The sequence below is a fragment of the Lactuca sativa genome, chromosome 9, assembly GCF_002870075.4.
Source record: "Lactuca sativa cultivar Salinas chromosome 9, Lsat_Salinas_v11, whole genome shotgun sequence".
In the NCBI taxonomy this organism is placed as follows: Eukaryota; Viridiplantae; Streptophyta; class Magnoliopsida; order Asterales; family Asteraceae; genus Lactuca; species Lactuca sativa.
In genome coordinates this window covers 169,618,276-169,632,046 of record NC_056631.2, presented here as the reverse complement: position 1 = coordinate 169,632,046, position 13,771 = coordinate 169,618,276, and the positions used below count along the sequence as shown (strand labels likewise).

Genomic DNA, 13,771 nt, shown 5'->3' with positions numbered 1-13,771 from the left:
AGAACTTCCCTGGTGAAATGACTGCCAATCCATCTATAATTACCAATTGAACCTAACTTAAAATTCCTAGCACGATTATGCTCATTGATAAGGGACTTGATTTGCAATGAGTGCTCCTTACTCATCGATGAATCCCAAAGCCTAAATGTGCATTCACTATCACAAAACTTAACTAATAACCTTTTACTGTCATCTTTTCATAGTATAGTTGATACCCATTGGCTACAACATAATTACAAAGCATGAATTTCAATTGTTTAGGGTTGGTGAACCTCATACCTAGAATTGGCAACTGCTTCTTCCAAGGTATGGCTTCATTAAACATTGGTTTGCCTTTCACATCTGGGACATTTTCATTTTCATCATCTTTTGGATTTTCACCTTCTGTGGCATCCTCATTGTCATTTGCCTTACTTACTCCTTCATAGGTTACTTCTTTTATGTTGCTCTGTTATGGACTCATGAACTTAGTTAGGTCAAATACCATTTTTCGTTTCGATTGGCACATTTGACATAACAAAACAATTTTCCTTAGTTACGTGCAGAGTAGTACCAAAATGGTCCATGTAAATAGGCAGTTGTACTCCATATCGATAAGCAATATCTATAAACTCTTAATATTGAAGTTCGTTAGAAATCAAGGTTAAACCTTCTAGGATTTCTAAATCAGGTTGACAATAATAAAGCTTCTCACACTTCTCTTATGTGAATCGTTCAAGAAAATCCACAAATTTAGTATAAGACATATCAACAAAATCGATATTCTCGAACACATGATGAATACCATCAGAGTAGCAAAAAAGTTTGTTGATGAACATACCTTGGAAATGAACTTTGATTGAGATTAATATAGCCATTGACACTCAACAGGAATTTTGGATGGGCTAATATGACATTTTCCCTTGGGAATTTCATATCAACTATGTCTCCATTATTGTCTTCTATCTTCGGTTCTTAAGGCTGCAGGGATTGCTTCTTGTATCAACATAGAGCAACATATGTCGTTACAACCACCATGACCATGGTTAGAGGCGGTGGAGTTGATGTCGACAACAAATAGTGGCATAGACTTGATGGCGAGGATCACGGTTTTGTTGTCAATTGTCATAAGCTCCAAATGAGAGGAATTAGAAGCGGTCGTTCATTTTGTTGGTGTGTTTCTTTGAGAATCGACTTTGATCGGGGCTCATACAAGAGTGGTAGCGGGTTTATTATTGGATCAAGGTGGCGACACCATCATAATGTTCATTTAATCCCAAAAATGAGGTTAAGAACCACAAATGAGTGGTATCTTATTTATAAAACTATGTACCTATTAATGTAAAACCAAATGTAAACCACTTACCTAGAAATAAGTTAACCTGTAACCTACAAATGAATGTATCTAATTTGCACAAGAGATGTGTATCGATACATATCAGATGGCTTACACATTAATTCCACAATTACGTATTAGATTATCTCAGACACGTGGATGCCAAATTATTATTATCCATAATACCCGATCATAATAATAATAATTTTTGAACAATTATAATAAAGTTCAATGATAAATCACGTATTAAAATAATTTAATTGTTAAACGTATACATGAAACATAATATATTACTATTTCAAGTCATTACTCATATCCCCTACTTAACATTTAATATATTTCTTTTTCAGATAAGTAAAATAACAAGCATAAACTATAATATCCAAACATATTTATATTTTTTGATCAGCTACAAAGAGTCTTTAATATATTTCTTTTTCAAATAAGTAAAAGTAACAAGCATAAACTATAATATCCAATCATATTTATAGTTTTTATCAGCTACAAAGAGTCTACAAAGAGTTTAATGATAAATTATATAAAAGAATATTTAATAACTAAATATCTACACCCTATATTACTCTATAAAGTCAATAACTCTTGAAAGAGTTTTTCATGATCTTCGAGAAAGGCCTTAATATATATAAGTATTTTCTTTACATTTTACAAATAGAATGTTTCTAGGACAATGAAAGAGCATCTTAATTTCTTTATCATTTACACAAAGAAACATCGAAAAGAAAAGTTATATTTGTAAATAATCAATCAAGATCCCATTTTCAAAACTTGTTATGAATGCAGTACTAATATAACCGAATTCATAAACAAAAAACATATGGAAACTATTCAAGACTAACCAAATTCATCACAATTCTACCTAAACAAACCCTTACCAACAACTTTACCAAAAACAAAAACCTTTTTTTTTCCAATAAATCATGTTTTTAGACTCTACAAATCACCACAAAGCAAGGTAAAAGAGCTTTAGGGCTAAGCAAATAAAGATCCTCGATATTCGAATGAACCCCAACTTTCCCAGCCAACGAATCAAACCCCGATTGCCCTGAAATCTCTTGAATGTTCTCTAGTGGCCTATGAACCCTCCCTGCAATCACCCTACACACCATTAAAGCTTTTCGTGTATCTAAACTATCATCGCAAACTTCTATCGATTCAAAAGCTCTAACACTAGTCGAAGTTGTGAAAACCCCAATACCACCCTTGAGTTCCTTAGGTGTCGAAAACCCATTTCTTATAATCCGACAAACACAACATTTATCGGAGATACAAAGGCTAGAATGGCCGTTGATTCCAAGAGAACAGGAGATTGTGGTGCCATAAAACCTTAAAAGTTCATTCCCATCTGCTAAACAACGTGGGTGTTTCTTTGGTAGTTTGCTAGCTTTCGTTTTCACTAACTCTCGATAGTCTTCGAATCTAGATAGTGTTTTTTGCATGTTGTGGACTTTTAGAACCTTCTCGATTCGACCCGAAGTGTTCTCGGACTTTAACCAGCTCGATCGACAGATGATTTCCACGATCTTTCTAGAAGAATCACCCTCCATAAGTTCAGTCACTAGCAAAAACAGAAAAAAAGAACAAGAATATACATTAAAAATCTGTACATTTTTCATGATTCAGACAAAGTTATCGATTCAAGAACATAAAGATTGAATCTTGATTGATTTTAATGATTTAGTATTTACCTGCGTGTTTTGAGAGATGATGGGCTTCAAGATTTTCCCACTTTCCAAACTGTTTACCACACTTATGGCACGTGACTGCGCCAGAAGACCCATAAGATTCTGTTTCCATTGAAGGTCTAGGTTTTTGTGGGATTCCAATTCCATTCTTTCCTGTTGAGTTACCGGAATTCGCGATTCCATTCCCGTCTGATGATGAAACCGTTCTTCTTGTAGGTGTTTGATGATTCTTGAAAGTATGCATTGTTGGGTGTCCACCAGGACCAGGTGTACCCGGCATTAATGTACCCACGAAAGTAGACCCATCGCCGCCGCCGCCACCGGCGGCGGCGCCACCGCTAACATCGTGAAACCCGCCACCGAAGCCGGTGATTTTAAGCTCACATCTTGAATCGTTGAGAATAACTTCATGGGTAATTGGGTTTAGAAACTCGCTGCTTCCGATAGATCTAGGACTACAACTCACTGGCTTTTCTGAATGCCTCTTACTGCCGCCATTGATGACATCTTTGAGATTTGCGATGGACCTTGAACAACCCGACCGACCTGGTTTTCGGGTCAAGATTGTTGCGAGTTGTTTCTTGGATTTCGGGTCATGGACCTCCGATGGCTCCGATTTGCAGTGGAGAGATTTCTTCAAGGAAAACCAAACTGTTGGCATATCTTCTTATTCTCCTTCAAGCTTCCCCCTTTTCTGAACTTTTTAAAAGCAAAAACTTTTTGTACCCATTTCCAAAAAGCTGAGAACTTTTGATAAAATTAAAAATCAAGAAAATGAAATTAAGAGGTTTGAAGTTGAAGAAGGAGAAGTTGAGTGGCATCAATAAATGACAAGTAATTCTGTTCAATTGAAAATAAAGATTTTCTGACAGCTATGAAATAGAAGAGAAAGGCATTCACGAGCGACCTATAAATTAAATGAAACATTTTAATTTTCAAAATTAAATGGAATATTTTTAGGAAATAATGTATTCAGAAATACAGAAACTGGAATTTGATCTATTTATGTAGTCATATAGATATGATATGTACCAGTGTGAGTTAATTGTCACATGCTTTTTGGCTTTTTTTAGTCTAAATCGTGGTTCATTTTTCCGTTTTTTTCAACATAGATATGTCATATTATCTAAAAATAATAATTTTGTATTTAATGTTTAAAATAAATTTTAAAACGCCAAGAATTTATGAAATGGAAACCGATCACCATGATGCATGTGTATAGAAGAAAACGTGATGATTCTGATGCTTTTTAGTTCGGTGGTTTAATGTATTTTTAATGATAAGTCGAAATAAATAAATAAATAAATAAATAATCGAAATACATGTACGTAAACAATTGTATTTGGTATTTTCTTATATATTAATCAGAAGATATTTTGGTCTTATATGAATACGGAAGATATAAGGTTCATACTTGAACTGTTTTGTAAGTGTAATTATTTATTTATTTTGTAAAGTTGTATTAATAATATATGTTGTTTTAGAACAAACAAAAGGAATCAAAAAATTAATACCCACTCAGATTTATAAAATAAACAAAAATAGAAAATTTCATCGTCTAATTGGTTCACATCAATATGTCGACTAACCAATAGTAAAACACAAATAATATTTTAGATGTGTTAAAGTTTTAATCATGAACCTTCTCGTTCAATTAACTACTAAACTTCATTCTTAGAAACAAAATCTATAAAATAAAAACTAAAAACGTAAATAAACGAAAAAGTTGTTACAAGAAAAGATATAAACTTGTAACATCCAATTAATTAATAAATGTAATTTTGGAAAGATTGAAAAGACATGATTGCTTTTAGTTTTGTTTTACATATAAATATAGGAAGATTTTTATAACATAAAACTGTTAAAACACTTGTGTCGTACTCGTTAGGCCACAAGTTAAATGAGGAGTCGTTGTACCAAAACGATGATTAATTAATTATATGTTAACACTAATCACTAATCTATCAAAGTTTTGCACATGTTACCCATTGAATGTGTTTTAACCCAAACTGGTAATTAGGTTATATTTCAAGGGTGCATTCCTACTTTTTGAAGTTTGTTGAGTCATGCACCTCTTTCTTCGTATTATGCATTAACGATATATAATTATCATAGACTTTGATCAAATAATTAAAAGACAAAATTACACCATCGATTTCTATTGGTTGCGACAATTAGCATGTTAAAGACAAAACATCAAAACTCCTTTTATGGTTTGGTGTCATTTAAACATTATTTAATTAGGCGGTGTTTGGCTAACTTTATTTAGGTAGTTTATTAGTGGTTTCATATTGTTATAAACTAAAAAAATTGTTTGGATAAAAATAGTTTATAACGGTCGTAAATCGCTAATGTAATGTCCCAAAAATTTATAAAAAATTTTGTTTTAAAACATAAAGTCATACAAACACTAATTCCAAATCCAACCAATATCAATTAAAATTTTACATTAGGGTATAAGTCAGAAATAGCCAATGCGAAAAACTCTAGGGAATGTTGTACAGTCACGTCGAGTCCTTCCCTTTAGAACTAAAATCACTTGAAACCATAAACATAAAACCGTAAGCACGAAGCTTAATGAGTTCCCCAAAAATACTGCATACATTCATACATATCGGCACAACACAATAACATATTTATTTCGCCTCCGGGTCCCTTCCAACTCAATCGGTATTTTCCAACCGAGCGGGTCTATTTCACCTCGCGACCATTTCACCCTCAAGTCTATTTTACCTCCCGAGTCCTTTCCGACTTAATTGGTATTTTTCAACCAAACGAGTCTATTTCACCCCTACAACTAAGCAAGCAGTCATGTCGGCAAGATTCACAAAGACAACAAGCACATACAAGCATTTGAGAAAGTGTCACAAAGACAGCTATCATCCTACAAACGTAATCTAGTAGGCCGGTATTTGTGCCTTCGACCTACGAGTAGAGTGAAAAGACTCACCTCAATCAGAAGATAGCCAAATCTCACACACACGTTGCTGCTACGAAGGCTCCTCACACTGAACATATCAAAACCAACCTTAATTAAGAATTAGGGTAATAATCATAATCAAGGGTCCAAAACACACACACACACACACACACACTCTCTCTCTCTCTCTCTCTCTCTCTCTCTCTCTGTGGTAAAAGATAATTCTACCCCTTCCAAGCTAGCCACAACCAAACATGGCCCAAGCCCTAAAAAATGACCCATTTCCCCTTCTGGGAGTAAGCCATGCGTACCGAAATTCCACAGAAAACAAACGGGGCAAAACCGTTATGCAGTGCATACTCAGTGGTTATGCCCTACGTACTCAAGCAACTGCCAAAATCCAATTTGAGTCCTTAATACCTTAAGACCACACGTCCAACTCTCAGATCGGCACCTAATGGATGTCTAAAGTAATAAAGTTCCTGACTTTATGACTTTGCATGGCTTAATGGAGTCCAAAACCAAACCCAGGTTCCTTAACATTCTCTAATGACTCCAAACCCTTGCATGGGTGAAAAACTAACCATCAAGATCCCATTTTTATGACTTAGAATCCCTATAAATGACAAGATATGACAATCACAAGCTCTGGAAAGCTTTTACTCACAATAACCAAAACCATGGGAACAAAAGCATGAAAACTCCAAGTTAACCTAGACCTAAACCAAGGAATCATAAAGGTTCAAGCTTTATACCTTCTGAGGCTTGCAAATAGGATGGAAGTTCTGGATCCTCAAGCTCCAAGCTCACTAATGCTCATTTAATGGATTCCTTCTTCACCAAAACAGACAAAACTCAATTAAAATAATATAATAAAAATAGGAGTACAACAGTAAAAAGTCTGACGAAAATGGACCACAGATGAAGGAGTTATGGGATTTAAACGGACTTTTCCAGGCCCGACCTGTTAAAAATAATATAATAAAAATAAATTCAAAATTAGCCGACAGAGTCTATACGAGAGTTGTAGAGCCTTTTCACACCTACGCGTGCATATAAAGAACGTCGAAATCGGAGCTCGTACGCAAAAGTTACGGATTTTACAAGTTCGGGACACAAAATCCGAGGCTGACTCAGCCTCACGATGTGAGGGGACCATGCTCACGATGTGAGCTCGTGATTGATGGGTTCCAGGGTGTCATCCATGTCAACTCGTCGAAGAGGATCATGCTGACTAAGCCTCACGACGTGAGCAACCCAAACTCACGACGTGAGACCCTAAATCAGCCCCTATAAATAGAAGCTTAAGGGTGTCGGGTTTGGTGCTCATTTCTTTCCTTCTAAGTGTTGTTACTCTGCGTGATTACCTCGATAAGCCTTCCCGAAGACCCGGTTTTTCATACTCGAGTTCCGAAGGAAGTTCCACACTCCCGAGATCCCCGAGGATCCCGAGATTTCAACACTTTCTAGTCGAAGTTCTGCTCGATTCTCCTCTCGACTACTTCAAAACAACCACTTCAATCAAGTGAGTTCATACCCCCTTTATACACCTTCAAATACTTTATAATTTACTTTTAATGTAACATCTAGAGTTTCGGGTATGATTTAATTTTAATTATTTATTCAAGAAAAAGGAGGGACTCGACGAGTTGGAGCCACGACTCGTCAAGTAAGTGAGGAAGTTTCCACGAATCTCCGCGACCAGACTCAACGAGTCGGGCTTATGAATCGCTGATTCTGCGCTGGCATTTGAAACTCTAATTCCCGGGTTTTGGAACCTATTTAAGGGCACTCATAGCCTCCCATTGCGACTACCAGTCCCTTAAGAGAAACCCTAAGTGAGCTAAACCGTTTGTGAGGAAGGAGAGGCCATATTTGATCTTTTTATCATTTGTTTAGTAAGAAGAAGGTGATCAAGATCAAGAGGAGGCTGGAGGAGGTGCTATTTGGAGGAATTCTGAGCTCAGGAGTGCTTATTTGAGGTATAACCTCGATATATCTTCTGTTTTGGTGATTGTTTATAGAGTTAGGGTTTTCTAGACCCTTTGGTAGATGATTTTGTTGAGTATATGGTTCCTTTTTGTATTATGGTCTTGGATCTGGATCCATAGAGGTCCAGAGACCTTACCCCCTTTGAGCTTCATGAGGATTGTTGGTGAATATGAACTTAGGATGACATATTAGAGGTCATTTCTTCAAATAGAACCTTGGAGCCTTTGCATGGGCATCAAGCTTCGAACTTTTCGTGATTATGGGACTAGAAAGGATAGATCTATTGAGTAGAGCATCATATCTGACCTCAGGAAGCCATTTGAAGTTGAGCATGGATTGGACTCGCCGAGTCCATGAACAGACTCGACGAGTTGAGTCGAGTTGTCCCTAGACTGTGAGTCTAGACTGTGAGTTGGTCAAGGTTAACCGTTAACTTCGTTGACTTTTAGGGTTTTGGTCAACAATTGTACTTTTGGATCAGGAAGGGGTAAAATGGTCTTTTACCCTTCTGTGGGATTGTAGAAAGGGGTGTAGTGTAGCCTTGAGAGCCGTTAATGATTGAAATAATTACTTTATGTGATTAGGCGGGGCTAGGTTGTTGTTTCGAGGTTCAGAGATACCGAGTTGTGATTTCCTGAGACATTCCTGAGGTGAGTCTTCTCACTATACATTACCTAGTGTGGTAACCATGAGCAGACCGGAGGGTCTTATATGTTATGTGCTATTTGTGTATATGTGTTTGTGATATATGTATGCGATGTGATATAGACCAGACCGGAGGGTCCAATGATATAGACCGGGTCGGAGAGTCCGACGAGACAGACCGGGTCAGAGGGCCCAATGATACAGAACTGGAGGGTTCCGCTGAGACACATCGACCAGAGGGTCATATTGTAGCCTTGAGTGGCGTATGTGATGTATGTGGTATTTTGGGGAACTCACTAAGCATTTATGCTTACCGTGTTGTGTGAAATGTGTTTCAGGTACCAGCGAGGATCGCGGGAAGGCGTCGGCTTGATTGTACACATTGTTGGAGTATTCTGATGAGATTCCGGGGAAATGTTTTTGGATACTTATATTTTGAGATGGATGTTTATGAGTTGAGATACATTTTGATTTTTACTATGAATTATTACGTTTTTGCAAAGTGAAAAATTGGTTGAATTTTTATGGTGTTACATTTAATACATTTCGGGGGAGAATACAAGTAAACACCCGGTTAATCCCGAGTGAAAACGTGAAAACTCTTGTTATACCTTGCATGCACTAGATTTATACAAAATGCATAGTATTCAGGGTAGCCATCCCTTTTAAACCATTTTATGCATTCAAAGAACATATGATTTATGCTTTGTCAAACATTGTGAAAGAGGATAAACATTGCATACAAAACTATCACTTTAATACAAACTTAGTTGTCAATCCGTGAGACGATTACATCTTCAATGCTACCTTTTTGTTACGGTGTTACAAGTTGGTATCAGAGCCTTGGTTTGAGGGATTCGGATTCACCTTCGGGTGTATTTGAACTCAAACTGAGGATTTGAAAAAAAAAATTATAAAACCAACAATTTTTTTAAAAGTAAAGGAATATGAAAGAGATGGAAAGAAGCATTGTGTACAATCAGCCAACGCCCAAACGGTGAATCCCCAAAATACCCTTACATTATGTGTTATGAGATATGCTATGTTATGCATGCTAGAGTAGGCTAGGTATTCATATTAGGATTAGATTGGCCTGATTTGTGATGCCTTAGCCTATGAGGTTACTGCTGCTATGAGATGCCTTGAGAGCGAGTAGGTAGTAGTTAGGAGCTCATGAGAGGTCTATTGGAGGATAGCCAATGCATAGCGAGAGTAGAGTACTTGTGATCCGGGATCCAAGGAGGAGGACTTGGGGTGAATGATGATGCAGTATGGTCAGTAGTATAGGGCATGTACTACTGAAGACACCGGATCAGTGAGCAGTCCAAGTAAGAATCCTTTGGATATTGGAGGTCGAGTAGGGTTGCGTTATCGAGTGCAAGTATGCTCGATCGAGTCTCTGATATTTATATGTTGTATTTCAGAGGCATCATGGTTGGGACACGACACACACCTGAGAGCAGTGGTGTCAGCGACGAAGAGATCCGTCGATTGATTCATGAGGAGGTGGCTGCTGCCATCTAGGCTGAGATTCCAGAGATGTTCGGGGACATCAAGACCACATTGATTGAGACCTTTGACGAGCGGTATGCAGCAGTGACTGAGGCTGCGGCTGCTGCTGTTGCTGCTGCCAGACCTCAGGGAGGTGACTCGTTGTTGTTTCGGGAGTTCAGCAACACAAAGCCACCAGAGTTCGATGGGACGCAGGACCCGATTGCTGCGATGAGATGGATCTTTGACATCAAGGGATGTTTCTATACGTGTTCTTGTCCAGAGCACTTGAGGGTACGGTTCGCCCTGAACCAGCTCCGCTTGGGAGCGAAGGATTGGTGGAAGTTCGTGATGACGAGCTTCACTCTAGCAGAGATTTCTGAGGTGACTTGGGAGAGATTCACCGTCATATTCAGAGACGAGTATGTTCTCCTGGTGGAGAGGGAACGATTGATTCAGGAATTCTTGACCCTCAAGCAGGCTACTGATTCTGTTACGGTTATCACCAGGAAGTTTCATGAGAGGGCGATGTTTTGCCTTGAGCAGGTGTCTTCTGAGCAGGCTCGCATGAGCCGGTATTTGGGTGTTCTGAGGAGAGATATTTGGGAATTCGTGGCGAAATCGACTTACCGGACATTTGCTGAGCTCCAAGCAAATGCCCGGAAGAGGGAGATTGAGTTGGAGACTCAGGCCAGGGAGGAGGCTGAGTCATAGAGGATGGATCAGCAGCCGACTCAGTCTCAGCCAGCAGCCAAGCGGGCCAGACCCGCTGATTCGAGATATGGGAGCGCGAAGGGCCGCACTTGTGGGAAGTGCGGCAAGAGTCACGAGGGGTCGTGCCGGGCAGGAGTATGCTACAAGTGCGGGAAGGAGGGGCATATCGCGAGGGATTGCCCGAAGGGATTTTCGGTTTGCTTCCATTGCAACCAGACCGGCCATCGGAAGGCTGAGTGCCCTCAGCTACTTTAGGGATCAGCGCAGGGATCTGCGCCTGCTGCTAGGGCTAACGAGGTTCGGCCAGCGAAGGCCGAGGCACCAAAGGCTCATGGGAGAGCTTTCCAGTTGACTGCAGAGGAGGTCCGCGCAGCACCCAATGTTGTGGCTGGTATGTATTATGTATTTATCTTTTATTTGAGTTGAGATATTGTGCTTATATGATGATATGCGTAGGTACTTTTCTTGTGAGTTTTGTGCCTGCTTTGGTATTATTTGACTCGGGTGCGAGTCGGTCATTTGTTTCCTTGGCATTTAGTCAGCACATTAGTATCTGTCAAGAGGTGTTGATTCGACCTCTGCGAGTTTCCATAGCTGACGAACGGGCGGTGTTTGCTACGGATGTGATTCAAGGATGTATACTTGAGATCTTCGGTGTGGAGCTCCCGATAGATCTGGTCCCGATTGCGATGGTGGACGTGTGTGTTATAGTGGGCATGGATTGGTTGAGCCGATTTGGAGCTATCATAGACTGCAAGCGTCAGTTGGTGACGATATGAGACCCCAGTGGGGGAGTACTTACGGTGTACGGCGAGGGAAATCGATGTGGGTCAGCATTTTGTTCGGCTTCCAGGGCAAGGCAGAGTTTGCAGTGGGGTTGCAGCGGATTCGTAGCCTATGTGATGGACACGCGAGTGGCCGCTGGGAGGCCAAGTTCGATTGATGAGGTTCCGATAGTGTGCGAGTTTCCGGATGTTTTTCCCGAGGAATTGACGGGTGTGCCTCCCGAGAGGCAAGTGGAGTTCCGTATCGATTTGGTTCCGGGAGCAGCACCTATCGCCAAGGCGCCTTATCGTCTCGCGCCGCCTGAGATGCAAGAGTTATCCTTGCAGCTTCAGGAGCTGCTGGGGAAGGGGTTTATTTGACCGAGTAGCTCACCTTGGGGAGCGCCGATCCTTTTTTTCAAGAAGAAGGATGGTTCACACCGGATGTGTATTGATTACCGGGAGTTGAACAAGTTGACGGTCAAGAACCGTTATCCGTTATCGAGGATCGACGATCTGTTCGATCAGTTGTAGGGAGCGTCTTGGTTCTCCAAGATAGACTTGAGGTCGGGATATCACCAGATGAGGGTTCAGGATGAAGATATCCAGAAGACAGTGTTCAGGACTCGTTATGGGCATTACGAGTTCGTGGTGATGCCTTTCGGGCTCACCAATGCACCAGCTGCGTTCATGGACCTCATGAACAGGGTGTGCCGGCCGATGTTGGATTGTTCGGTGATCGTATTCATTGACGATATCTTGGTGTATTCAAGATCTAGAGAGCAACATGAGGAGCGTTTGAGGGAGATCCTCGGAGTTCTGAGATCGGAGAGGCTTTACGCAAAATTCTCCAAGTGTGATTTTTGGTTACGAGAGGTCCAGTTCCTAGGGCACCTCGTTAACCAGAAGGGAATATTAGTCGATCCGGCAAAGATCGAGGAGGTGATGAGTTGGGAGGTGCCGAGGTCACCTACCGAGATTAGGAGTTTCCTTGGGTTGGCTGGTTATTATAGGAGATTTATCAGGGATTTCTCTAAGATCGCCGTACCACTCACCAAGTTGACCCGGAAGGGGGTTGCTTTTTCATGGCGTCCGGAGCAGCATGCCTCATTTGAGACACTTCACCAGATATTGTGCGAAGCTCCGATGCTCGCACTCCCGGAAGGGATGGAGGATTTTGTAGTGTACTGTGATGCATCGATATCAGGGTTGGGAGCAGTGCTTATGCAGAGGGGGCATGTGATAGCATACGCATAGAGGCAGCTGAAGCCTCATGAGACGAGGTATCCCACCCATGATCTAGAGTTGGGGGCAGTAGTGTTCTCCCTCAAGATCTAGCATCACTATCTGTATGGGGTCCGGTGTACCATATACACGGATCACAAGAGCCTGAAGTACTTGATGGATCAGCCCAACATGAATATGCGAAAGAGGAGATGGTTGGACGTGGTAAAGGATTATGACTATGAGATCCTGTACCATCCGGGCAAGGCTAATATTGTAGCCGATGCCCTGAGGCTTAGGGCGGAGAGCGCCCCGATGCGAGAGGTTTTCTTGATATTGACAGTGATGACTCCGGTGTTGGACACCATTCGTGGGGCCCAGGTTGAGGCCGTGAGACCAGAGAGCCGTAAGAGAGAAAGGGTTATCGGGAAAGTATCCGAGTTTGTACCGATAGTCCGGGGCTTATGACATTTCAGGGTCGGATTTGGGTATTGTTTGTGGGCGGAACACGTACCATTTTGATGGAGGAGGTGCATCGATTGAGGTTCTCGATCCATCCCGGGGCCACTAAGATGTATTTAGACCTGAAGAGATAATATTGGTGGCCCTATATGAAGAGGGATGTCGCGTGGTTTGTAGAGAGATGCTTGTCCTGTCGCAGGATTAAGGCCGAGCACCAACATCCACATGGTAAGTTGCAGCCATTAGAGATTCCCGAGTGGAAGTGGGAACATATTACAATGGATTTTATCACCAAATTGCCGAGGACTACGAGGGGCGTCGATGCAATTTGGGTGATTGTAGACAGGTTGACGAAGAGCGCTCATTTCCTTGCTATCAGTGAGAGCTCTTCCGTTGAGAGGTTGGTAGAGATGTACGTAAGGGAGGTGGTATCACGACATGGAGTGCCGATCTCGATTGTCTCAGATTGAGATGTGCGTTTCACTTCCAGATTCTAGAAGAAATTTCATGAGGAATTGTGTACGAGGCTGCATCTTAGTAC

The 13,771-nt window shown here is 40.7% G+C and overlaps 1 protein-coding gene across 1 annotated transcript; it reads right to left on the bottom strand.

The window, feature by feature from the left end:
- Nucleotides 1–2,043: 2,043 nt before the first annotated feature.
- LOC111912727 (uncharacterized) lies at nt 2,044–3,971 on the bottom strand. The gene is made up of 2 exons (XM_023908460.3): nt 3,022–3,971; nt 2,044–2,891 (listed from the first exon to the last, which is right to left on the bottom strand). Exons 1-2 carry the CDS (start codon nt 3,677–3,679, stop codon nt 2,260–2,262), a joined length of 1,290 nt encoding a protein of 429 aa, XP_023764228.1. The 5' UTR covers nt 3,680–3,971; the 3' UTR covers nt 2,044–2,259.
- Between the last annotated feature and the right edge of the window lie 9,800 nt (nt 3,972–13,771).

Coding starts and splice junctions, on each gene's coding strand:
- LOC111912727 (XM_023908460.3), bottom strand. CDS start 3,679: ATGCCAACAGTTTGGTTTTCCTTGAAGAAATCTCTCCACTGCAAATCG. Junction 2,892..3,021: donor TCATCTCTCAAAACACGCAG/GTAAATACTAAA, acceptor TGTTTTTGCTAG/TGACTGAACTTATGGAGGGT.